Source organism: Cyanistes caeruleus, chromosome 5, assembly GCF_971803275.1.
Source record: "Cyanistes caeruleus chromosome 5, bCyaCae1.hap1.1, whole genome shotgun sequence".
Lineage (NCBI taxonomy): Eukaryota > Metazoa > Chordata > Aves > Passeriformes > Paridae > Cyanistes > Cyanistes caeruleus.
Window position 1 is genome coordinate 26,707,096 of NC_141705.1, and position 25,793 is coordinate 26,732,888.

The 25,793-nt window shown below is 35.7% G+C and overlaps 1 protein-coding gene across 8 annotated transcripts in view; it reads left to right on the forward strand.

The window, feature by feature from the left end:
* The window catches only part of FIP1L1 (factor interacting with PAPOLA and CPSF1), a 38,215-nt gene extending 12,632 nt beyond the window's left edge, over positions 1-25,583 (forward strand). For 4 of the 8 annotated variants that reach the window (XM_086891204.1, XM_086891206.1, XM_086891205.1 and 1 more), the window contains 9 exons: positions 6,762-6,855; positions 7,815-7,968; positions 13,315-13,341; positions 13,923-13,977; positions 15,009-15,064; positions 18,927-19,016; positions 19,962-20,181; positions 24,394-24,531; positions 25,262-25,583. In XM_086891204.1, the coding sequence (XP_086747330.1) occupies positions 6,762-6,855; positions 7,815-7,968; positions 13,315-13,341; positions 13,923-13,977; positions 15,009-15,064; positions 18,927-19,016; positions 19,962-20,181; positions 24,394-24,531; positions 25,262-25,409 (982 nt within the window). In that variant the 3' untranslated portion in view covers positions 25,410-25,583. The remainder of the gene's footprint in view (positions 1-6,761; positions 6,856-7,814; positions 7,969-13,314; positions 13,342-13,922; positions 13,978-15,008; positions 15,065-18,926; positions 19,017-19,961; positions 20,182-24,393; positions 24,532-25,261) is intronic. The other 4 variants (XM_086891208.1, XM_086891210.1, XM_086891209.1 and 1 more) reach the window with 1 other exon arrangement.
* Positions 25,584-25,793: the final 210 nt, after the last annotated feature.

A 25,793-nucleotide genomic window follows, 5' to 3' on the forward strand; every position in this document is an offset into this window, starting at 1 on the left:
GTTACCCCTATGTCTGAAGTTTACAATTTTTGTAGGAACAAAAAAGGAAACTATGTTTCTATTAAACATAAAAAAGAAGGGTAGAGATATTCTAATCACATTTAGCATAATCCCACATGAATACTGTGCTAGCTACATTCTTGGCTATTTGGGAAAAAGTAGAAAAAAAGGAGAGAAAAAACAGCAAGACCAAGTAACAAGACAGTTACAAAAATCCAGTTGTTGATTTATGACACTGTGTTTTCTGTGTATAATTAAATCTGCCATCGTAATATTTCTGGTTAGGGTCCTTAGGAGTATTAACTAACTGATTTTTTCAGTTAAACAATGGAATCTGACAGCTATGACTTTAACAAGTGGAAGAATTCCTGGGACCTAGTCTCGTTCTGCAAGGCAGCTTTGGTTTCTCCATATATGAATATTTTATTCTATTTTCTTTAAAATTAGAGAAATTATTTCCTTACTAAGTTCCTTCTCCCAGATCCAGGCTTTAGTAAATTCTGCCTTTTATATCTAAGCCACTGCTGTTTGATATCTGGCACTTGATTTAGGATGAATCTGTAAAGCTTCTGCTTTACTTTAGTTATTTAGCAATCCTGTTTAGAAATTTTGGTTCTGTGCCAATTAAAAGCCCTTGTATTACCATCATGCTACAAACAGTGGTAAGAAAGGTAGAACAGGTTGTACATTGTCAATGTCAACCATTCAAGATTAGGAGCTATGACTTAGCGCTGCATCCCTAAGTTCCTTGACTAATTTAGAGGCACTTGCGTTCAATTACTCCATCTTATAAGAGTCAGTTCAACACCCAAATGTATTTTTCTTGGGAGGGGGAAGTCAATCATACCCCTGCCTGCACTTTTCTTTCACTTCTGGAATATTCCTTCTGGTAGCCTACATTTTTTTCCGAGCTATCAGATTATGCTGCTCTGTGTTTAGTAGATTTTAGTTCTGTTTTTTCCTTTGTTAAAGATATGAGTAGAGTCTTCCAAACTTTATGCTAACCTCTGTAGCTATTTTTTAAATTTTCTTTTCTGAATTGCTTTTAATATATGATATTGTTGTAACAGAGTTCTCAATCTGGAATATATTGTTCTCAGGTTAAGGATCCCAAACCTATATCTAGCATAGGTTTTGTTAGAAGATTTCAATTCTTTGTTCATCTCAGTGGTGGACATAAAACCTCTAAACTACTTTTGGAAGTAATTAACAACCAGGATATTAAAATGTAGTCAAGTTTAAATTTGCAGAAAAAATGCATTGTGTAGATTCAGTGGTTGTGTGAAATTTTCAGTTGTGATGGGTGTGTCACTTTGTGACATTTATTTTGATGTATCACTTTGTGACATATCACATTGACAATTGTATCACTCATGCATTCCAGTTGGTAGACTAGATTGTTTTGTATCTATTTAGTATGAATACTGTAATTATAAGTTGTTACAATGACAAAACTGACTTCTTACCTTATTTCATAGCTGCTCCTATGGATACACTTGCTTAAAATAGATTCTTCTGTAAAGAAAGATATTTCTACCAAGTGGTCAAATATAGTGTATGCTCAGAAGTCTGAGAGTACCTCAGTGAGTGAATATATATTAGTTGTGTAGATTATATATACTTCTACTTTAATGACTTTTTCATAATGCATCTACTATTTTCTGTTTATAAGAGCCTCTATTATTAATTTCTGTATAACCAGGCAGTGTTTTATGGGGTCGGACTAATTTCTTTCTTCAGTTAAAAACTTTATTTTAGGTAGGCAGAGATTTTTCAGCAATACAACTCTTTGATAATTTAAAATAATTGCCTTTATGCCATGTGGCATTTTCAATAGCCATGTTGAGAAATTGCTGGAAGCATTTCTCATGTAGCAGTAAAACTTCTCTTGGCTTCTAGCAGTAGTTGGTATATTTTGTGAAGGGGAGAGAAAACTGATACAATTTGGTATAGCACCATTGGTGTGGGGATTGGTGAGAAAACAGAAAGACCTAGGTCATTTACCTTATCAGAAAAAGCAGCAGCTCTTCTCAGTCACAGACAAACACTGCCTCCAGAAAAGCGAGTTCAGGCATCAAGAAGTGGTAGGAACAATATAGAAGGGACCAGTCATGGGAACTAAGGTAAAGGGGAAAACCAATTCAGGCTATGATGCGCATTTAACATTTTAGTTCCTCACTTACTAGTCAGAGCTGTAATATTGCTTCATGGATGATTTTACACATGGACATTCCATTACATATAGCTCTTCAGTTGCCAGTCTGGGGACAGATAGTGATGTTTACTTTTTTAGTTTGTTTGTAAACAAACATTCAAGTAATTTTGTGCTTATGTTTTTACCTTTTTGATTTGAGTCCAGTTTATGTTTGCATGTGATTGCAAATTGTCTCAAAAAACCTCTGAGGTCTAGGCAATATTGCTTGTTACCAATATGGAAGCTGTAGTTGGTAGAATAGGAAGAGTATTATTGCTCACCAGTAAATAAACGTTGCTAATTCACTAGAATTGCATCCTAAATGAGTAATTCAAGGGCTTGTTCAAAAGTGTATCTCTGGGAAATTTTGCTTGAATGATGGCTGTCTTAATCATAGCTGAGATATTGGTTATTTAGAAATGATACCTGAATTTCTTGCCTTGATTCTGTGATACTTAGGGCTGTTTAGTAGTGTGAAGTGTTGCATAACCCTGAAGGAGGAGTTAGATCATAATGGAAGTAGTTTAGTAAATGGACATTATATACCAACAGCATGGTATAAAATTAAATATTTGTTCTCCAGAGAGAGAGGTTTATTGTATGCATAGTCAGCATTATAGTAAATTATAGCATTATAGTAAAAACCTGAAGGAGCCTCTTTTGATTGCAATGCTTTCTAGACCATGAAGAGGAGTTTGACATATTTCAAATGTGTCCTAACCAACTACTTCATAGAAGTATCTTGTTTTCAGACCTGTGCCTTTCCTTATGTCATTTTTCAAGGACTGGGAGATAGTTTTTCTTTAGTAATAAAAAAATAAGTATAGGTTTCATTTATAAGCTGGCAGCAAAAGCTTGTATTTTCTCATTTAAGTAATACATATTACAGTTCTCCATCACAAAACTTTTTTTCTGGCAGAAGTTGTTTGGTTTTTTAACCTCCATTTATGCTTTTACAGCTACTAAAGTGTACATTACATTTAAATGGGTTTTGCTTTCAGAGAAATTAGCCCATCAGTGCAGTGGAATGTTTAGCAGCTTTATCTGTGCTTAAGGCTTTCTGTAAACAGATTTTTTATAGAAAATGGATTTCTGATCTTTCATTTCTATGAAGAAATACCCATTTCAGCCTTGCAAGACTAAGTGATGGAAACTCAGAGCTTATTTTGAAAAAAAATTGGGTTGTTATACGAGTGGTTTCTTTAGTAAATCTATTTGCTTCTTTTTCTTATCAGTTAGTGGTGAGCTTAGCAAAGTTGAGGCTGTCCTCAAGAAGAGGAAAATAAAACATAAAATACATAAGCAAAACAAGGAAGAAGAGAATATTGAAGCATGTTGTAATTCTATACATATTTGACTATACTATAAATCCGCTAAGCAAATGTGGCATCCTGTAGTTTGTCTGATTCTGGAGAGTCATATAGGGGTGTTCCAAAAAGCAGCTTATTTATTTTATCTGTAGTAATGAACTTGGAGAGTAACCAGGTTTGCCTTCTTTATTTTCTTCTTCTTTTTCCCCTCTTTCTCTTTGCTCTGTAGAATCTAAGCTCAGTTTGCCAAATGAGATTATCTTTCTGAATGAATCTCCATGGAAGTGATATTCTTAGTGCAAATAGCTCATAAATTACCATTCTCTAATTAGAGTAAGATAACTCAGAGTTGCTGGAATGTTCCTTTCAAGCTACACTTTGTATGAACTCTGCTGTGGGATCATGTGCATCCCACACGTGGATTGCCTTTTTATGTTTCAGAGGATCCATTGGGAATGCATCTGTATCCCAGGTGCCTTGATCGTGTAAGGGACAAACCAAGCCCTTCCTTTTCTTTGCTTACAGCACTGAGACAGAAACTGAGTATTGCCTGCTACTTATCACGACTCTAGATAATGTCTAGGGAGTCTTGGAGATTTCTCCTTGTGCCAGCTTGCTGTGGCTTAATGTGTGTGTGACTTTACATGTGATTCGAGGTTTCATCTGCTGCTTCATTTGCAGCTGAATCTATGCTTTCTCTTGTTCGATTTCAAGCTCTTTTAGTGGAATTCTCAATTAAATCATTATTGCAATCTTGGAAAAAGAGAATTTGTCAAGTTCAAGGTATGATGACAAATTCCTGAACTCATCCACCATTATGAAAAATAATGTCTTGGCAGTTGTTGGGAAGAACTGTGGACATAACATTATATAGCATTATTTAAATAATAAAGTGTAATCTCAGTGAGATTGAGTGAGCACAGATATACTCTTCAGAATCTAAAAAAAAATAAGTAAAATTCTTTATTTTGGTAAAATTGAAGTCTAGGAACCAGCTAATTGGTAGTCTAGGTTTGCTTCATTTGATATTGCAGTGGTGTGTTTGGGCTGCTTCCCAAACCAGAATTAATATTATTGTAATATGATTGAGGCATGTATTGCTTTAATGCCCAGTAGTCTTGCACTGGTGTCACTGTATGTGTTTTCAGTGCTGATTCTAAGAATTGCTGGCAGTTTGCAAACAGTAGAAGAGAGGAAAAGTCTAATTCTGCTGAGCACATCACTTCCATGTGGAAGCCCTGTAAATTAGTGGAGTGAGCCAGGCAGGGGCTTTTTGCTGTAGAAGAGTGTCAGCTGTTATACACAAGGACTAAAGCTAGATAAAATGAGTTTTTAGGATATTGTTTAGATAAGTAAGAGAGGATACCAGTAATGGAGGAGAACAAGTGTCTTAGAACTCTAAAACCAAATGCACTGTCAGTGAAGACTGAGATGGTGAGAACAGTTGTTTTAACAACTGTTTTATAATACCTATGTTCTCAATTTAGTTACTTAAAGCAAAATAATAATCCAGTGTAGCAGTGCTGGAAGGCCATGCAAGACGGCTGGGGAAGTTTAGAAAAGTGGGTGTTCATTATCAGAACAATCTGACTTCTAGGGTGGGGTACTAGAAGATCAGAGAATTTCTTAAACTTCTGTTATCATTGTATAATATGTATTGCTGTATAGTATATACTCTTTTATTTTGCAGATATTTTCTCAGACTCTTGTACTGTTGCACTGTTGGGTTTTTTTTTTCTTTTTAACTCTAAACTATTGTGCTTAATAAAATTGCTTTAACATTCAGGAGGAAGCTCTAAATGCAGATACTGAAAAGCTCAGAGAGCAAGCATTTATATGATCCTCACTATGCAGTCTTCTAAGGAACTTCAGATTATCTCTGGGACATCCAACTGTTCCCTCATGCTCTAGTGTCTGCTGTGTCTTTGTCAGTTGCATTGGAATCTAGGTATCTGAGCAATTGGAGTCCAAGTTATCAGTCTGGCAGAACTCTTGAGCCTGTAATTCTAAATTACAGTTGTTCTCCCTAGTATTTGTATTCGTGTGGTTAGTAGTACCTTTGTCTTCTGAAACTAGAAATATTTTTTTCTTTGTGTGGATTTGTTTCTGTAGAAATTTCAGGAAGGTTTTTTTCCAGTCTTTTACTGTTATATATCATGTTCTTGGTAAATATTATCAGTTTTATCTACTGTGGTTTCACTTATGGGTGAGACACAGATTTTGTACCTTTGTTTCTGTTAACCATAAGCACTGTAGTTTTGTACCTCATTTTCTAACAAAGTTGACCTAGGTGAATCCTACTTTTTAACCTCTTTTAGAAATCAAAAGTGGCCTGCAGAGCATGCAGAATCATAGAATTCCAGGGGTTGGAATGGACCTTAAGGATCATCTAGCCCAACCTCCCCTGCCATGTGCAGGGACATCTCCCCCTAGACCAGGTTGCTCAAGGTCTTAGTCCAACCTGATTTTTATAACTCTTAGCAGATAGGTTTTGTTATGTACATTTTCTATAAACCTTGATTTCTAGCATTTTAGGGCTGCAAACAAGAAATTTCACTATACTTTAGATTATTCCTCTCTTCAGACTAGTGATTCCTGTTGTCACAAATATCAGGCTTCAGTGTTAGTAGCTGACATTCAGATACTTGTCATATTTCCTGATCTGGTGCCTGGAGTACTTCTTCTGTCAGTATATTTCCCTAGGGTTAATTTACTGAAGATTTTGAGAGATTGATTATACTTTTAATTTTAGTGTTTATGTTTTATGCTAGTGTTTTTTTCTTTTGGCTTACTTTCTTTTTGTTTGATCTTCCATGGAATCCTTCATTATGGTTTCATGCAATTTAGAAATTACTGCTAATTAATAGCTTATAGCTATTTTACATTAGATTTTTGTGACACTTCTGCTTAATATATAATTTTCTTACTGAAGTTTTGAGATCTTTTTGTTTGTTTGTTTGTTTTGGTAACAGAGAAGAAGAAGTAGTGTCTTTTATTGGGAGGAAGGCAACTTGTATAGTCAGCTTTTGTCTTTGCTTATCAAAGAACTATTTTTTGCTATATTGTTTAATTCTGTACTCTTGCATAGTCCAGCAAATGCATCACATTTAATGTTCTTCAGTCTTTTATGTTTTCTACAGAAGAAAGAACTTTTGCCATTTAGAATAAGTCTATAAGGCTTTCTTCTCTCTCTTTTTCTTTATTCTTCCCCCTCTTTCTGATTCTGCTTGTTGATTCCGCTTTGTCCTGTGTTGCAGGCGGATATCTGGCACAATAGATGTGATTGGACAGACCATCACTATCAGCAGGGTGGAAGGACGACGGCGTGCTAATGAAAACAGCAACATACAGGTTTTACGCTGCAGTTTTGCGTTCTGTTTTTGACGAAAATATATTTTAGCTTTCCCAGTAGCTTCTGACTAAAGCATCAGTGTATATGAATGAGTAATACAGAAGTAGCTTTAAGTCCAGGAATAAAATTTTGGCAGTTACCAAAATATATTAAGATGAAATTTGATAAATTTCAGAAGAAGGATGTTTTGGTATACCTCTTACTGAAAAGAAATGGACAATGTTGCAGACTTACAATCCAGGAGACAGCATTGGCTCTGCTAGATCTGTGTGGGATTGGGGTTTGTTTATGGAATGAAAAGATAAATATTTAAACTGCCCATTTGTCCCCCTATACCTGCCAGACATTAATGCTGGAAGTGAAAGCCCCTTTGTATGCAGTTTGAGAAATGCAGCCTTTTAAAAATAAGGTGTGAAGGTAGTAGTTTTTTTTAAATTATATTATAGTGCTTTACTATAAATTGCAAGATTAGTCTTTGGTTTTAGTCTAGACTTCTATTATCCTGAGAATGCAACTAAATCTGCATGGATAGAATACACTTCTCTCCTGAAGAATCAGACAGAAGGATCAGGGTTGATTGGTACTCTAGTTGCCTTTCCATGCCAACTTAGGTTGAGGTTAAACAGTGAAAATAGTAAGGTATTGTAGTGTTGATATTGACAGTACTGCCATTTGTTTTTCATCAGATCTCAGAGCATTTAAGTAATTTATAGTCTTGGGTTTTCATGATTTTCATATTGATTTTTAAATATTTTCCATTATACTAGTTTAAGGTGTTCTTAAATGTACTTGGCAAATATGGGATGCTGAACGTAGGTATGCAGGTAGAACTTAGACCATCTGAATATGGGTCTTTAGGTGTGAAGTGATACTTTCCTATTTAAGTAACTGAAAGAGAGGAAGCCTGTCTTCTAACTTTTTCACATATCAATTGTAACTAGAGTTTGCTATTTTACAGGTTCTTTCAGAACGCTCTAATCCTGAAGTAGACAGCTTTACCAAGCCACCTCCATTTTTCCCTCCAGGAGCCCCACCCACTCACCTTCCACCACCTCCTTTCCTCCCACCCCCTCCAACTGTCAGTACTGCTCCACCTCTGATTCCCCCACCAGGTAAATATTCTGCACTACATAGGACATGCATAACAAGAGATTTGTTAATATCAGATTCTTGGGGTGCATTGTCTAGAATTTCATGTTCTGCTCTTTTCTTAAATGTATCTGTAAGGCAAACCCAGAAACTTATTTTTACTTTCTCAGTAAGTATAATCCCAATTAATAAATACTGGTGGTTCTTGTGTTCTTGAAAATGTTTGAAGTGAGAAGCTGTTTTCTGTAATTCAGTAATTGTTAATGCAATTGAGAGGTACATGTTAACACATCATTCTACAAAATTTTGTACTAAAAGTATGGCATACAATGAATGTGTCACAAATTGGATTCTCTGATGTCTAAGGTCAAGGAAGTAAGAGAAATTCTAATCCCCCTTTTCTCTCACAGCATGTATGAATTCCCAAAAGTCTGAAAAATATTGCATTTGCTCTGTATCCTTTCTTTAAGTTAGGAGTCTTATTAGTCTCTGATGTTTTCTTCCAGTGTTCTGTGTTGGTGAATCTTAGAGGAATTAAAGCTCTTTCAGAGCTCATCCCATTATTGATCTGTTTTGAAATTTACTGACATTTCCTGACATTTATTGAAATTTGACATATATGGAAATTTACTAGAAGTGTCATGGGCATTTGCACAAGTGGTGCAGTGACCTGTACTTGTCATTTTAAGACATTAAGTTCAGAAGGATTTGGCAAGAAACTAACAAGAGAAATTAAAATAGATGGAGAACCTTTTTGGTGTATTTGAGTAGGAAAGTGAAGCATTTGTCTACAGAAGATGCCGATTTAAGGTGAAGCCTCTCCTTATTTTCTCCTGTTCCTTTAATTGTTTTGCTTGACTTATTCTGCAAATCATGCTGAGCAATTTCTTTGCTATTCTGCTTGCAGAGGGAATCTTTTAAAAGTTTCTCTGTTAATATTCTTATGTAGAAGTAAAGAAGTAACATTTGAGTGCAACTAGTATGAGCTTTTATAGGGTTTAAATCCTCATAGAAGAAGTTGCTTCTTCAATTGCCCCTCCTAATTTTAAAACTTAACTCATTCTGCCTGGCAAGCTCTGGCTTTCCTCAGTGATGGTCATACACAAAAATCATAACACCTAGAAAATTGAGGAGAAGAGATTTAAAAATTAAATAATTCTCTTCCATTTTCCTTTTTACTTTTTTTTTCATATATATAAAAAATTAGTCTCTGAAGTGAGATTATGATAGTGCTCTAGTGATTTTGTGATGTTTCCTTACTGGGGAGGGGGAAGGACAGAAAGGGGATAGATGTGACAATAATGCTTGCTGCCGTTTTAAGCTTTATTTAAACCTTTCTGATAAAACAATATATGTAATTCATTGCAGTGTTTTAGAAAGTAATTATTTTAATTGTAATTTGGCTCAGAAAAGTTCTTTTAAGGTGTATATTATTAAAAACATGAAAACCATCTTCACAGACACCCCAGATGCACTTGGTGTGGGATGTCACATACAGGTGCTGGAGAATTCCTATGAAACCCCTCACCTGTTGAGTTGTTAAAGGTGAAGTAAATCCACATGTGTTGCAGATCAAACCAGCAGGTTTGGCTTTAGTCTCATGGTTTACAGGCAGGTTTATGACACAGGCTTGTTCAGAAAGACTTCTGGAACATCCTTTCGTGCTTCGAGTAGATTTGAAAATAACGATTAAGAGCTGTGGATTTAGTTTCTCAGGCCTGTGTTTTAATTGTGCTGTTGCCAGCTCTTTATCATCAAAGCTGTTCCAAAAATAGGTTCTGCCATCCCTCCTAGGTTCACTAGAGGAGGAGGAGGAGTAAAAAAACTATACTTATCCAATATTAAACTGGGACTACTTGCCAGAAAATTTAAGTATTCCAAATATAAAACATCCTCCAAAAGCGCCTTTGAAAAAGGATCTTGCTTTGAAGTTAGGTTTCTTTTCTGTATTCATTCACTCTTGTGATTCAAATCTTTTTTGAGGAACAAGTCCTGGAACAATTCGAAGCACCAAATGTAGAAAATTCTCAAATAGTCCTAGGAGGTGACTGGCTGTAGCAAAATATGTGCTATTTTTTATTTGCTAGCTTTATTGCTATGTTGGAGTAATTTTCATGTAAAGCAAAACTTGTATGCTTGTTACCCAGGCTTTAAAATTTGGTTTATGCACTTTGGTTTAAGTCTGTAGTTAAAAATGTAGCATGTATATGTGATTTAAGAAAAAAGAAATTTCCCTGAAATACTGAACTTGTTGCATAACTTTGCAATGTATACCAGGATTTGGTAAGTAACTGCTCAGCCTCAGTATCCTAAGTGTGTACTTTTTGTCTTTTGATACAGAGAATCTGACCTAATTTAGTCTGTGGCAAGAGAACCAAGTTGAGTTATATTACATTCCTTAGGGCTGTTACACAGTTCAGCTAATTTACAGTATGTTGTTAAATTCTGGCTATGTTGTTCATGTTTGATTCCTTACTCCCTAAGCAGAGCACGTGTGGCATTGCTTTCCTTTAGTAAAACATACTTGATTTTCTGTAAATACTTGAACCAGCTCTGGACTAGTAGGATGGTATACGATGTTCTGAAGGCAGTTTTGAGCGTGTTAGGTAAAATGGTGCACTAATGACATTTGGGTTGCTTTAGATATGCAAGTCTGAGTATTTAGATTTCGGCTGGATGTATCTTTATGGCAGCACAACAGTGTTGTAGGGACATGACAAGGTCTACACTAAGCCACCTTCTTGAACTGGTACAATGTAGTCTCTTCACTGCAAGAAATGATAAAATATTTCACTGTTTTTTCTCAGAAGTAGTAATTGGCTGGTGACACTACAAGTATATTTTCATACACTTAGAAGGCCAAGGAGTGATGAGTTGAGAAATTATTTATTTTCCATTAACTGAAGCTTATTATTTTTTTGTCTTGTTTTGTGTGGTATTTGTGTATTAGTGAGGAAGGTGAGGAAAAACATTTTAGATCTTTTTAGATCTTTTGTCAATTTGGCATGTAGAATCTTTCTTCCTTTGTGATACCATCAAGTAAATTAGCTTTATTTAAATTATCTTAAATTATTTAATAATTATATATAAATTATAAAATATTATAAAATTATAATTAAATTAAATTATTTAAATTGGCTGTTTTAAAATTATATAAGCATTTATCATAACTCTTGAAAAGTTCTTAAAGGCTTTTGTGGGGAAAACTGCTTATGTAGTTTTTTGGTGTAATACCCTGCATTAACAAATTCATTAAAATTATTTGGACATTTGGTCTCTGGATATTAGTTGTATTCAGTCTGTCTTAATTTTGTTGGAATGGTTGTTAAGTGAAATTTTTCATTTGGTTTTTGGTCTTGTGGTGATATTTTTACTTTTAATTCTGCACTAGATGACATTCTTGTAAATGAGGAATATATTAATTGTTTAATACAAAATTTTTCCTTTTTGTAAAGAGGAGTTAGCTGATGGATTTCCAGGCAATTCTCTGGATAGTGCTGGGTGCCATGTGCAGTGCCAGCAATATACTGGTTTTAGTGCAGCAATTGAAATCCTTTTTAGTATAAGGTGGAGCTAATAAATCACTTTAAGAGAACTTCTGGTATTTTTCTAGCTTAAGTTCTTAACATTGCTTAGTATATAATAGAAACATGCTTAACATTTATATATTGTAAATATTTTTTCTATGTTTTAGGCTCATGAATGAGCTCTTAATTAGAACAATTAACCCAAACAGATTAATGGTAAACATTTTGGCTGTGCAACAGTTTGAGTTCTTAATCTTGATTTTCTTTCAGGAATTTTCATCAGGAGTGTTTGGTCTTTTAAATGTTACACTGTCAAAAATTTTATTGTGTGATACCCAGTGTTGTTAACAACATTCCAACCGTCGCTTGGAAAGCTTGTGTGCTGGTGAAGAGAAAATGGCTCATGCAGTTTAGAAATTTGGCTGTTGGAGTTCACTGTCTCCTGATTTACATTTCAGCTAAGAGATCAGATTTTAAATGTTCTGGAGTAGACAGAAATTTCAATTATATTTCATCATGTGTTTAAACTTATAGGATTAATATTGTTAGGAATTCATGTCAGAGAAATCACAATTAGTGAACTTTGATATTGATCACGGTTCATCTGCTTGCATATTCCTTCATTCTGTCCTTCTGTCAAGGCAGTCTGGGAGCAGCTGGCATTTCTAGGCATTATAAATACTTAGATTTAGTAAAATGCTGCTGCCATACAATAGTCTTAATTTTAATGTTGATCTAATGAGATATATATAAATTTTGTCATGCAGTGACCAGTACTGTTCTCTGTGAATGTTTATGCAGCTATGTCAACACTGATGAAAGCACTTGCCAGAATTTTCTGTTCTCTCCTTCCCCAAAGTTTTGCCATAAACTGTCAGATTGAATTTACATACTTTTTAGTGGAAGCAGAACTGTTGAAAACTGAAAGCGCTTTATGCCTGGTGAAGTCTATTTTCTGCCAGTATTGTTTTAGCCCAGTTTATTATGTAGCAGTGTTATGTGTTCAGTTCAGGTAAAGCTAGTTCTTTGCAAAGCATGAGAAGATAACCTTTGAAGCATGCAAATTATTTTTACCTTGTAATCATTCCTTTCATAATCAGTAAGATAGGTTTATATGTTGAGGCAGTATATTTTATTAGGTCAGCTAATTTAGTTGGGAACAATTTTGTCAGCTTTTATTTAGATCCATAACTTTTTAATAATCTAACTTTTTAGTTAGATTCATAGCTTAGCTAAATCTGAAAATCAGGTTAGAGTAATTATTGCACATTTCTGTTAAAGGATGCTCCTTTCTCAGATAGTTACAAGAAAACAGAGAACAAAACAATCTTTTTCCCTCCATGTAGCAACTGAATGATGAACTGCAGTATCATAGCACTGACTCAGACATCTGTATTGCTTGCTGCTGGCTGAATACTTTGTTCATGCAGACCTACTGTTTCCAGTGCCAAGCTGTTGAAGGTCAGAGGCCAATTGCATTTCCTTCCATCCAGCCATGGAATGCAAAATAAAGCAAATGTAGTCTATAGGATGCTGCTTTCCTTCTGTATACTAAGCATTTTAGGATTATGAATTTAATTCAAACCTTGAGACCCAGAGTCATTCGCCACTATTTTTTGCCTCTAAATAAGTAAGATCTTAAAGTATAGGAATTTAAATAAAAAGCTAGATTTCAAGGCTTGTATAAAATTTTAACAATCAATATTAATGTGACATCTTGATCTGAGGACACAGAAAATATGTTGTCATTCTTCTTGATCTTGTAGGTAGTGAAAGCTCAATCTGGTTTTAGATCTGCAGGTAATAAACTATTACTATAACTGATATTTGTTGTCTTTTTAGGTATACCAATAACAGTGCCACCACCAGGTAAATTTACTTAGATTTTTTTTCCACATTTAAGAGATGAAAACTTGACTGATGTGCAGCTTACCAACTTCTTTTCAATTATGTAGATAAAGGATTTTGTATACTCTATGTATGTATATGTAAGCTCAGTTATTTTGATACCAGGAAGAAGAGAAATTGTGTGAAAATGCTGTTGACTAGTGGACCTAATCAACCCGTTTTCTATATTCGTCTATACTCAGATGTATATTTCCTTCTTTAAAATCATTTTTTCCCAGCTATGCAGTGAATAGTTTTGACTGTTGCTTATTAAGTATTGTTTGAATTTGCCCATGCTTCTATATCACCATATTTTTAAGAATGATAAAGTTTATAATTTGAAGCACTGATAAGTCATGTTTAATGTTTTGCCTTTTTCAAGCTGAAAAGTAGTTCTTAGTCTTACAAAATAAAACACCATTTACATGGAAACAGTTCTTGATTGTTCTCTCTGTGTTCTCTCTGGAATTTGTTTGCCATTATATGCTTAGCCTAGTTCTTTTATGTGTTTATGGGTGATAGATTTCTACTTTCTCCCCTCTTTACCTAATTTATTGTTACAGGTTTTCCACCACCACCTGGCGGTCCTCCACCTTCCCTCATACCCACAATAGACAGGTGATTATCTGTTTAAAATCTTGCTAAACAATCTATCAGTATTCTGTAACTGAAATAAATAAATAAGCTCTCTTGCATTGCCCAGTGTTTTATGAATTTGCAGCTGGGAAAGGGGAGACAGCTTCAGATTTTTACAGTAGCTTTACAGAAATGTTACTAGTCTCACATCTCAACATATTCTTTGAGTATGCTACTTGGCCACTTCCTAGTTTAGTTATGACACAGTATCAAAATATCAAATTAATTAGAGTTTTGATGGTAAATCAATGCCGAGACCTAAGGGGTTGATTGTTAAAGTATTCTTCAGTAGTTTGAAGGCTTATTTATGTGAACTGTATACTTTCCAGCTATCATATACTTTTTTGTAGATGTACACAAAAATTTTAACACAGTTTCAAGCCCTCATAAACTAAGAAGTGTCAGAGTTCCACAGAATCCAAATTGTTATTTCTATTCTATTCTAAGTGTTCAGCTGTAACAGGCCTAACTGTACTTTCTCAATACAGTTTTTTATATGCATTTGTATTTGTATTTATATGCATACATATATTTATATATATAGATATAAAGATATAAAAGGAGGGAAAAGGTTGGCTAGCACAGGCTTTGAGTAATATTTGTATTTTGCTGGAGGCCAAAAGTAGGTCATATACAGAACTCACTTAAGATGGTACTTAAGCCCTTGTCAGTCCTCTGGATCTCACTGAAGGAAGATCTGTTCCTTTGAAATTGAAAATTCTGTTAAAAGACATGATACAGGAGGATGATGGAAAATCTCTGAGAAAATCTTCATATGATTTAATTGAGAATCCTATCCTATCTTAATGTATTATGTGCATGAAAGTATATTTATTACTTTGTACTGACAGTTGCCGTGAATGAGTTCTGCTTCTGATTGTATATATTGTATATAATATATATAATATGTATAAATGTATCTGTTTATTGCAGGAGGTAGCTTTGTTGCTAAAGCTGAATTTTAACATTTATCTTTAATATCCTGAAACTGGTTTTTTGTGTATTTTCCACAGTGGACATTCTTCTGGCTATGATGGTCGTTCTGTTCGTGCATTTTCATATGGCAGTGGTAAGTAAGCAAGCTTGCTGGCTTTGGAAATTTTGACCAGATTGATTATCAATTGATAAGTGAGATCAGATTGTTTGATACATATATGAGGATTTTAGCTAGAAGACTAAAGAGGTCCTATCAGTATTTCATTATGAAAGCTCATTGCTGACCGTTGTAAATAGATACATGCTGTTGCAAATATAATCACTGTTGGTAAATACTATTGTTTTGCTTATTAATTTATATACTAGATATCTTTTCCTGCTGCTTTTGCAGAACTGTGATTTTGAAGCATTATATACCATAATATGGACTGCAAGTCAGGGAGAATTTTTCAAGAATTTAAAAGTAGGAGAACAATTACTGTTGAGATATCATCAGAATTTTAATTATTAAGACAAATCATTCAGAAATCCTGATGATGTACCTCTCCCTTGAAAAAGCATTTTTCTAAGACACTATAACCTTCAGCTATCCTATTGCATGTTTTTTCCAGTAAAAGTGCAGTAAGAGTGAACTATAATAAAAGCTTTGTCATGTGCCACCAAATGGGCATCCATAGAATGTATGCTGAGTTTAGAACTGTTACTTAGCACAGCTCTGCTTCTTGATCTGAAGGAGAAAATAAGAAGATAAAGTATTTGGATTGGAGGGAATCATCAAAGATTATCTATTTCAAGCCTTCCTTCCATGAGCAAGAGTACCTTTCACTAGATGAGTTTGCTCTAAGTCCTGTCCATCCTGGCTTTGAACACTTCTAATGGTGGGGCATCCACAACTTCTCTGGGCAACCTGTGCTCCACCACCATCGTCATAAAGAATTTTTCCCTTATGTCCAATCTAAACCTACCATTTCTCGGAGTAAAACCACAGACCCTTGTCCTGTTACTACAGGCTCTGGCAAAAAGTCTCTCTCCATCTTTCTCCTAAGTCCCTTTGCAGTATTGAAAAGCCACAATAAGGTGTGCCTAGAGCCTTCTCTTCTCCAGGGTGAACAACCTAAACAACACAGGAGAGATGTTCCAGCCCTCTGATCATTTTTTGTGGCCCTCCTCTGGACATGCTCTAACATGTCTTTGTTGTACTGGGTCCCAAGAGCTGGATGCAATACTCCAGGTGTAGTCTCACAAGGGCACACACAGAACCACCTCCCTCAACCTGCTGGGCACTCTTCCTTTTGATCCAGCCAGGATACAAGTGGCTTCCTGAGCTGCAGACTCACACTGTGGGCTCATATTTAATTTTTGCCCACCAGTATCCCCAAGCCCTTCTCTGCAGGTTTGCTTTGAATCAGTTCATCACCAGTTTGTACTGACATTGAGGACTGCCCCACCCAGATGCAGGACCTTGCATGTTGCCAGTCACTACCTCTGCCATCCAGCCTCATACCTAGTGCCTTTTCTTTCAGCTAAATTCTATTGCCTTGCTCCTTGTTCCCTTGAACCTTAGCTGGTGAGAGGAGAAATTGTAGGGAAAGTTTTGTCCGTTTCTGAGGATGTGATGTTCAGCACAGATCAGATATTCAGCAAATCTATTTCCCAAATGATCCAAAGTCTTAAGCATGGATATACAAATGACATTTTGTAATGGCTTGCAATTTCTTGAAGTTGTAGCATTTCATGGAGTAATAAGCAGTACTTTGTTGACATTGTAAGGATCCTCATCAGTTATTGTTTGCTTTCATGCATTGGAAGCTTGCTATGATTTTAAGAATTATTGCAAAAGAATTCATAAACATTGGCTTTACACAGACTTCTTTTTTAGCAGTAATTTGTGTTTTAACAAAAAGGTAAAAGCTGAGATGTACAGCTAAAGCCATGCAGAGCATCAGAAGGAAAGCAGTCTTACTAAGACATATTATGGAGATCAAGGAGCAGAGTCCACTCCTGTCTTCCCACTGTGTTTCCAACATATCTGGTATCCCTGTTGCAGCAAAAGCTTTTGTATTTGCTGCACAAAACAATTGTCTGTCTCAAAGCTGCCTGTGTCAGGGATTTTTGAATCTGTAGAGACTCCATGGCATTTTATCACTATTGCTCATCTCTTAGTGAAAGATGTTTTCCTAGTCAGCATCATACTCTCACAGTCCCTGCTGTGCAATGTGATCACTGGTCAGTGTTTAACAGTCCTCTGTGAATCAGAACTTGGAGACATTGAAAGCTCCACAGTGCAGCAGGGTACGGATTTACAGTCATTTAAATAAGCGTATTTATTTAATAATTGCTTTGGATCATAGCGCTGAATCTCCAACCTGTTGTCTTCTTTGACAGTCTGTACATTTCCTAGCTTTGTCAAAATTGCTGGGGAAGATGTGCAAATGGAACACATCGCAAAAAGTACCAGTCTTGATTAAGGTTGATTACCAGCCCTTCTTGTGCCTATTCAAATTCCTTAGCTCATGTTTTGGTGTCTCTTCCCATGTGGTCTGTTGGGTTTCCCATTGCAAACCCTTTAGGAAGGTTATATAGTAAAATAATATCTTGACTTACAACTTCAAGAATGTCTGTTTTGTTTTTGTGCTCTTCCACCACATCAATATGGTTTGGTCAGTTTGCACCTAAATTCTTTCCCAATTCACACTACCTTTGCCATCTTATCTTTGGCTTTGCTTGAGCTGCATTTGATCAGCCACTGAAGTGCCTTTTATCGTATGCTTGTTTGCTTTTCCTCAAGCAGTTCTCTGGTCTGTGCTCTAAATGTTCTTCAGATCTTAGGAACTTGCAAGACATTTAACATTATAGAAACAGTTTGAGAGTCAGTATTTTTTGAGGCATAAGGAACAAGCATTAAATAATTTGCCTTATGCCATGAAGCTTTAAGTTTTTAAACAATCTCCAAAACAAGGTTCATGTCTCCAAAACTAGTAATTATTCAAAGCTCTCTTCCTGTTTTAAAAATAAAATCAGAGTTGAATTTTTGAAGTGTCTTCCTTCTTGTAGAAATTATTGGAATAATCTATGTAGAGATAACAGAAATGACAAATTCCTTCATTCAATAAAAAAATAAAAGTGGAACACCAGTTGATACTAGAAAGTAAGGGTCTTGTGTATTGTGAATAATTCTTGGTGAACATGAAGATATAAAAATGTGTAGTGTGTCAAATTACTGTTTTTTCTCATGTTACTGGGGAGAAATACTTCTGTCTGATGAGAATTACTCAAGATGTGATGAAGTATCAGAAATTTAATGTAAAAGTTTGTACTACCATTAATAACTGGTTTGTAGTACACATTTAAAGTTAAGTTTAAGTTTAAACTTTACATCAGAATACGCTAGCAGCCAGTGTCTCATGTACCATACGTGTATTGTTGACATAGTGGCAAGTCAAGGAAATTAGCAGTCTTTTAAGTCCAGCTGGGTTTTTTTGCTATTTCTGGCTGCTTTCCTTCGACGAATTTCAGGTCTTGGCAGTATAATGAACAGCATAATATTGTATTAGGACATTTTTTCTGTTAACCCTCAATTTTACTTGTAGACCTGAAGTTAAACAGTGTCAAGCATTTTATTAGAGGCAAAAACTTGTATAAATGCTTTTTTAAGGAATTATAATACTTTTCATTGCAAATGTATTTTAACAATGAAGTGTTTTTTCCTGCTTCACTGCCTGCTGTAAAGATCTTTTGTATTCCTGCTCTGGAAGCTTGGCAAACTGCTCTCTTAAGCTTCTGCCAAAGCTTTCTGGGGCAGGCATACTCCAGACGTTACAGGCAAGGCAGTCTGAACATAGCTGTCAGCAGAGTCCACTGGTTTTATAACTCAACAGTATTAAATACAGCACCAGTAACACACTTTACATTGTTCAGTGAGTATTGATGTTAATTGTACTGTTAATCTCTTTGTGACACCATGAAGTCAAGTAAATATTGTTCTCGCATTATAGATGATGAAGTGGAGCTCAAAACAAACGATTTATTGAAAGTTAGGAAAGCTAGCAAAGCAGATAAGCAGAAAGGGAGAAGTCCTCAGTACTGTAAGTCCACTAGAGAGTGCTGTTTCCAGCTAAATACTCAGCCCTTGTTTTTCCTTTACAGGATGTGTTCACGGGACTTCTGGCGAGGGAGGGCAGGACAAAATAATTGGGGCATTAGAAGTAGCAGTTCTGTATTACAATGAAGTTGGCAAAAAGCAGTGGAGAAGCATGTTCCTTCTCCTCATTTCTAGCTATCTAAAAAGATTGGGAGACACTGATAAGACTTCCTTCTTAGCACCTTAACATGTCACTTCTAGATTAAGACTATGCTTCATTTTCTTAAACTGTTATATTTTAGTGGTATTAGTGTTTGTGCTGAGCATTCATAAGTGTTATTGTACAGAGCACAAGTGGGAGCATTATTTCTTCTCCCCAGAGTGAATTTATTTCTAAAGCTCCTTTTACCTCTGTAGTCAGAAAAGTATGACAGAGCACATTACAATATAAATTAGTGAGTGAGAACTTCATAGCTAACACTATATTTTAAATATAATGATTTTAAAGTACAAAAGATAAAAATAATAGCATTTAAATACGAGGCTGGAAGCGTCCATTTTCTGAACTGTATTTTCAGAGCACCTGAGTTTCAAAGACACTTTTGTTTTCTGGTTGTTTTTGTTTTGTTGTTCCCCCAAAATAAAGCCATTTGACTGCATAGAATCAGATTCTTTGAGCAAGTATTTGCCCAATTATTTTTTTTCCCCCCCAAAAGTGTTTAGACAGTCTTCGGGGTATGTACCCTGGTTTTGTACATCCTCTTAAGAAGTATTTAAATGAGTGCCAGAAGCTTTTGTAATCATATGCAGTGTTTGCTTAGAATTAACTCTAATGTGAAAGGGGAAGATTAAAAAATATCATTGGAGGAAACTGACAAATGTTTTCATGCATAAGTTTCCATATGATATTTGATTTTGTTCTTTCTAATAACTACATCTCTTTCTTTAGTCACCTTTCCACACCCTGCAGGCTCTGCACCCTCATGGTCTAGTCTTCTGGACACCAGCAAACAGTGGGATTACTATGCACGAAGAGAGAAGGACAGGGAACGTGAGAGAGAGAGATCCCGAGATCGGGATCGTGACCGGGACCGAGACAGGGATCGAGACCGTACCAGAGACAGGGAAAGGGACCGAGATCATAGTCCGTCTTCAAGTGCGTTCAACAGGTCAGTGAAATGTCCTAAAATTGCTGTAATTGCTTAAAATCCTTGTCTCTGTTGTACAGAGTACTTCAGCATTCAAGTTTAGTGTTCTGCTAAGTATTCTAAAGAGCTGGGTCGTCACCTTCACCCTTTTCTCTTGGAAACGATAATTCCTAAATTTCTACATGTAAGACAGAAGCAGGAAAAAAAAGATAGTATACATCCAAATTGGTCATAGTGCTTTACAAGTTAAGGGTGATTTAAGTCTTGAAAATGTCTGAAATATCCATCTCTTTTTGACATCAGTAGGTCTAGGAAAAAGCCTACAGAAAAATATATAGAAGTACCAAATGAATTTTTGTTGCCAATTCGGGATTAAGAGCAACGTGTTGCAACATTTGACCTTAATTAATGGTGTTAAATACCTGCTAAAATGGTTAATATGGTTGTTAAAAATGGCTGGATAATAACATTTCCTCTCTTTTTTAAAGCTATTATTTCAAGGTCAAGAACTTTTCTTTAATTTTGATGTAGATGATGAAAATCATGTCAGATAACTTTATTCAGCTTTCTGGTTTCTTTAAAAATGAAGCTGCAACTGTTCTGTGGTTCATGTGCTCAAGTACAAAGCATTTGATGTTGAGCTCGCTGTGGCTCCATAGAACAGAGGTCTATTGGTTAGCCAGATTTTTCTAAATTTCCCCTGCTTGTTATCTACTAAGCTTTTTGGAGTAAATAGCTGACACTTTCTCAGTGTTTGCTGTTAAGCTTAAATTTTTGCAGAATATGTATGTTAGCTATTAGGCAGATTGTTTTTACTAATGGTTTTAAGCTGAAGGGAATGAGAGCGCTGAAGGTCAACGTTACTGTGGTTGAGAGATGACATTTTTTGCATGATGATTGTTAGCTGAAGACCCAAACTGGGTGCAAGCTGGGGGATTTTCCATGTGTGCTGGTGTGGTGATGTCCTCTCCTGTGGGCATGTGCTTCATTCCAGAGTCAGATAGGCTGAAAATCTATCTAAACATCTGTTTTTCAGACAGCTTGATTGAAGGCCAGAAAGAGCCCTGGTCATTCAAGGGTGCTTGAAATGAACCTTAATAGCTTCCAGGCCTCAAGAAATCTCTGTGCTGCTGCCAGAGTTATCTGTAAAGGAGGGGGAAGAGCAGGCCTCGACTTTTTTATGTGACTAAATTATCCACCATCTGTAGCAAAGCTGTTGCCACATGGCTGTATAAGAAAATGGGAGGCCCTTAACTAGGATAAGTTGGTTTGGGAATCAAGAGGTGGGAGAGGCTTAAGAAAGAACATGCAGATACAACATTTCTTAAGAAGGTTTATTTTCAATTCTGTGCACTTATGAAAATAGAATGAATGGAGCTTTGGGGAAGAGAATGTGAACTATTTTAAAGACTGCACAGATTTATAGCTTTTATTTATATTCCCTTTGTTTAAACTTTGATCAAGTGGTCTTGGTGGGGTTTGTAGTAAGCATCAGGTTTAGCATTTTACTGCTTAGAAATTACGGCTTTCAATGCTTTTAGAAGTTGTTTTCCAGATGAATAGCCTGTGTTTTTGCTACAGCATTTCTTAAAATTATAGGAAAATAGGATTATTCTTATTCTATTATAACCAAAATGTGGTTTAAAAATGAACTTTCAGCTGTCTTTGTATTCTGTTCTGCTTTTACTCTGCTATCCTCAGAGAAAAGTATACATTTTTACAATGCATCTCACTCTGCCTCCTTAAGAAGATGCCATTATTTTTGGGCTGTTTCCCTTCTGCAAAGGTTGGGACTTTGTATTGTTTGCTTGAGGTTTTTTGTTGGTTTTTTGTTTTGTTTTGTGACAATGTAGACATTGGAATTTGATTGATATGTTACTACTTTGTGGTTATGCCTCAGCAATTTGAAAAATTAAAAAAATAAACAAACAAAAAACCCCAAAACAATAAAAAAACACAAAAACCAGCAACTGTGTTTCTAAGGTCCCGGAATTTAGTAATCTTGTGCAGAAGAGCAGATGAGGGGCTGGCTGGCTGGCTTGCAGCTTGACAGGATTTGGTGTCCGTGGTCAACAAACTGAACGAGACTCCATGATCGGTGTGCAATAAAGGTCAAAAACACTGAGCAGCATTAGAGTGTTCCTGAAAGCTCCCAACACACTGGTCTTGCAAACTGATTTTTTGCTTTAGTTAGAGAGGTTGTTTATTTTCATCAGACACACTTACAAGCTGTCATGGTTCTTTAGTAGTTTGCCGAAATCAGGTTTAAAAGGGAGTATCAGTAATATTTTTAACCTTTTCTGGACTGCTTTAAAATAAATGGGTAACAGAACAAATGCAGAGTGTGAGTTACTATTAAGGACTTTGGATCTCATTTTTGAAACCAAACCGTAAGTCTACAAGTAGCCATCTAATTTCCCATGGCAAACTTATCAGAAGTTAGTGGTAGATATTCAGATTTGAACTTTTTAGTTAGATACTGATCATCAAAATACTAGTTTTGGGAAGCAATATCAGATATGGGAGGAAAATACAGTTGCACAGAGTGGCTGGGGAGTCTCCATGCATGAAGATACCCTGAAGCTGTCTGGACATGGTACTGGTCAGCTGGTACTGATGGCCCTGCTTTAGCTGGGGTTTGGTCCTGGTGACCTCCACTCATGCCTTCTAACCTCAGTTTTTGTGCCATTTGATGACAAATGTGCTTTGCAGGATTCAATCAGCTTACTCTTAGATCTGAGGTTATAAATGCATTATTAAATCCGTGAAGTTGTGTCACTCAGTGGCAAATCATAATTTTGAGTTCTGTATTTGTAGCTGTAATTTTCCTGGTTTTGATGTGTGAGTATTTTTTGTGTCACTTAGAAAAACAGAATTTTCTATGGAGCAGTTAATGCTTCTCCACAGTGCCTTAAATTACTAATTTCTGACATTTGCTTAATGATGTAATCATACAGGGTTTCATAAAAAGACTAGTGCTGTTGCTTCAGGTGTTCCCCCTTCTAACTCTGAGTTTTCATGCATAACTGTAATAATCATTAATGTAATATCCTCACTTGGGAAATGGCCAGAGGATCCAAGTTGTGGCAGATAAAATGGGTTTGATCTCAGTTCTCACTGCTCCAGGACATGAGGAGTTGAGCTGTTCTCTCTATAATGTGTCTGGTCTGTTCTGCTGCTGCAGGGACTTCAGGAAGATAGTTTCTTTCATGGTGAATGTTGGCAGAGACAAAAACACTTGCCTTTTGTTAGGTCAACAGTATCTAAATTATTACTGATTTAACTTTAGGAAGACTGTTAGACTGTGCCTTTCTTTAAGACTTGGTAGGGATGTCCAAAAGTAGGGGTAGAGAAGACTTAATGTGATATATAAATAATTACACTAAGTTTGTTTGTATTGAAGTTGCACTGTTAAATGCTGCTAGGTAGGATTTTCTTGGTTGAGAAATGATTAAATGATCGTGCCTTTTTGAGCTATGCTAATGTACTATTTGATTGGTGTTGGCTAACAATGGACAGTGTTCTCATCTTTTTTTTTTCTTTTAGATTTCAGTAAACTCTTAGAACTGCCCTTTTCATCAAGTCAAAATATAAAAAAATGTTTTTAAGTAAAGCCTTTGAATTCTTGTCCAACATGATATTTAGGGATTTTTACCAATATTGTGGCAGGGCAGCATTTCATGGCAATCCAAGTGAGAAGTGCAAGTAGAGATAGGACTAACACTAAGAAAAATTAATTTCAAAAGCAGCCAAAATAGTGTATTTAGCATATTTTACTCTTTGTACTTAGCTTTTCCTTTTCTTGAAGTGGGTGAAAGGAAATAGATAACTGTACCAAAATCTAATTTTAATTTACTCAAATTGTATAATAGTCAAATAGTGTGCTGCTAAGTGTTGGATGTTTCAAGCACTGATCTGAAAACATTACTGAAGTTTATGTAGGATTGTATTTCCTTCCCAGTTAGATACAGGTTCAGCTTGATAACTCCTATACAAACTTAATGTTGTTTCACTGTTGTGTTCTTTTTTTCTTTCATTTTTAAAGAACAATTTCCTTTCAAAATTGCATTAACTGCACAAGTCTAGTGTATAACATGAAGAACTTTATTGTCCTTTAAGCACTGCAACTCATGTAGACATCCAGAAGCATTATTAAGATTTTCCTGTCATTTAGCTTGTTATTGTTACACTCCTTGGTCTTACTGTCCTGAAAATCTCTTCTTTCTGAATCAGTGATGAAGAACGCTACAGATACAGAGACTATGCAGAGAGGGGCTATGACCGCCATAGGACAAGTAGAGAGAAAGAAGACAGACACAGAGACAGGAGACACAGAGAGAAAGAAGAGAGTCGACACAAGTCATCTCGAAGGTTTGATTTCTCTTTTTTAATAGGATATGAAAGACTTGTCCAGTTTAAAAAAAAAAAAAAAGTAGACTTCTAAAAGAACCCCAAACAAACAGGAGTTTTGTGGAAAGACTGTAAACACTTGAATGTGCTACTTGGAGCAAGTCTGCCATATAAAACGTGAACAGACAAAAAGCAATAGTGACCCTGGGTAACCTTGTATTGAGTGATGTATGTGACAGTCGGTATGTGAACAGTAACTAGGACATTGGGGAAAGAAGGGTAAAAATGGTGAGTCAGAAAGAGGTGGAATGAAGCTGACATTCAGCAGCATGAACAGAACAACTTAACAGTCATTCTCAGTACGTAAAATAATCCTCAGAGTCACCTGATAGAAATTGTTCTACATGATCCATTTTAAGTTAGAAATGAAAGTTAAGTCCAGAAAATGAGGTCAACAAGAATGTCAAATTATTAAAGAATGCCAATAGGTTCATGACATTGCTAAAAGTATTGCTATTAGAATATGGATTACAAATGTGAAAAATCATTCAATTTTCCCCACAAAATGTACAGGATGGATAGATGTATGTTCCATTCCAGGAAAAATTCAGTTGTGCACTGACATCCAAAAACTGAGTTGGGATCAGATGCCAGTTTTAAAATGTGAATGCAGAAGCTGTTTTTTTGGTAATTTGTAATTAAATAGGGCCTGAAGTGTCAAGTGTTTGAGGCATGTTTTCTCTCTAATTAGTAACAGCAGACGTCGTCATGACAGTGAAGAAGGGGATAGCCACAGAAGGCACAAACACAAGAAGTCCAAAAGAAGCAAAGAAGGAAAAGAAGCCAGTGGTGAACCTGCTCCTGAACAGGAAAACACTGAAGCTGCCCCTGTGGAATAGGCTTGTGTGATTTTTGCCTACTTGCATATATATTAGTGCCAGAAATAGATTACTATAAATCTTGTTATTTTTCTGGGAATTATAATAATTTGCTCTTAATCTTGTTCTGTTAGTTTGAAATCAAAGGTTACTTTGGTTTTTTTTGAAAATAAAAGAACGAATTTTTCATGTTAAGATTCTTGGACTGACTTTGTCTTTTAAGAAACAGTGAAAAAACATCTTACAGCTAGAGGCTTATGCTCTTACAATATAAGTAGGGCTTAAATTCTTTGTATTAAATTGTCTCCTTTTTTCATAAGCCGATGGGAAGGTCATTCTTTTACTGACTTTAGAAACAGTGTGCATTCATTTTATTATATACCCAACATCTGGAACAGTGTGGGT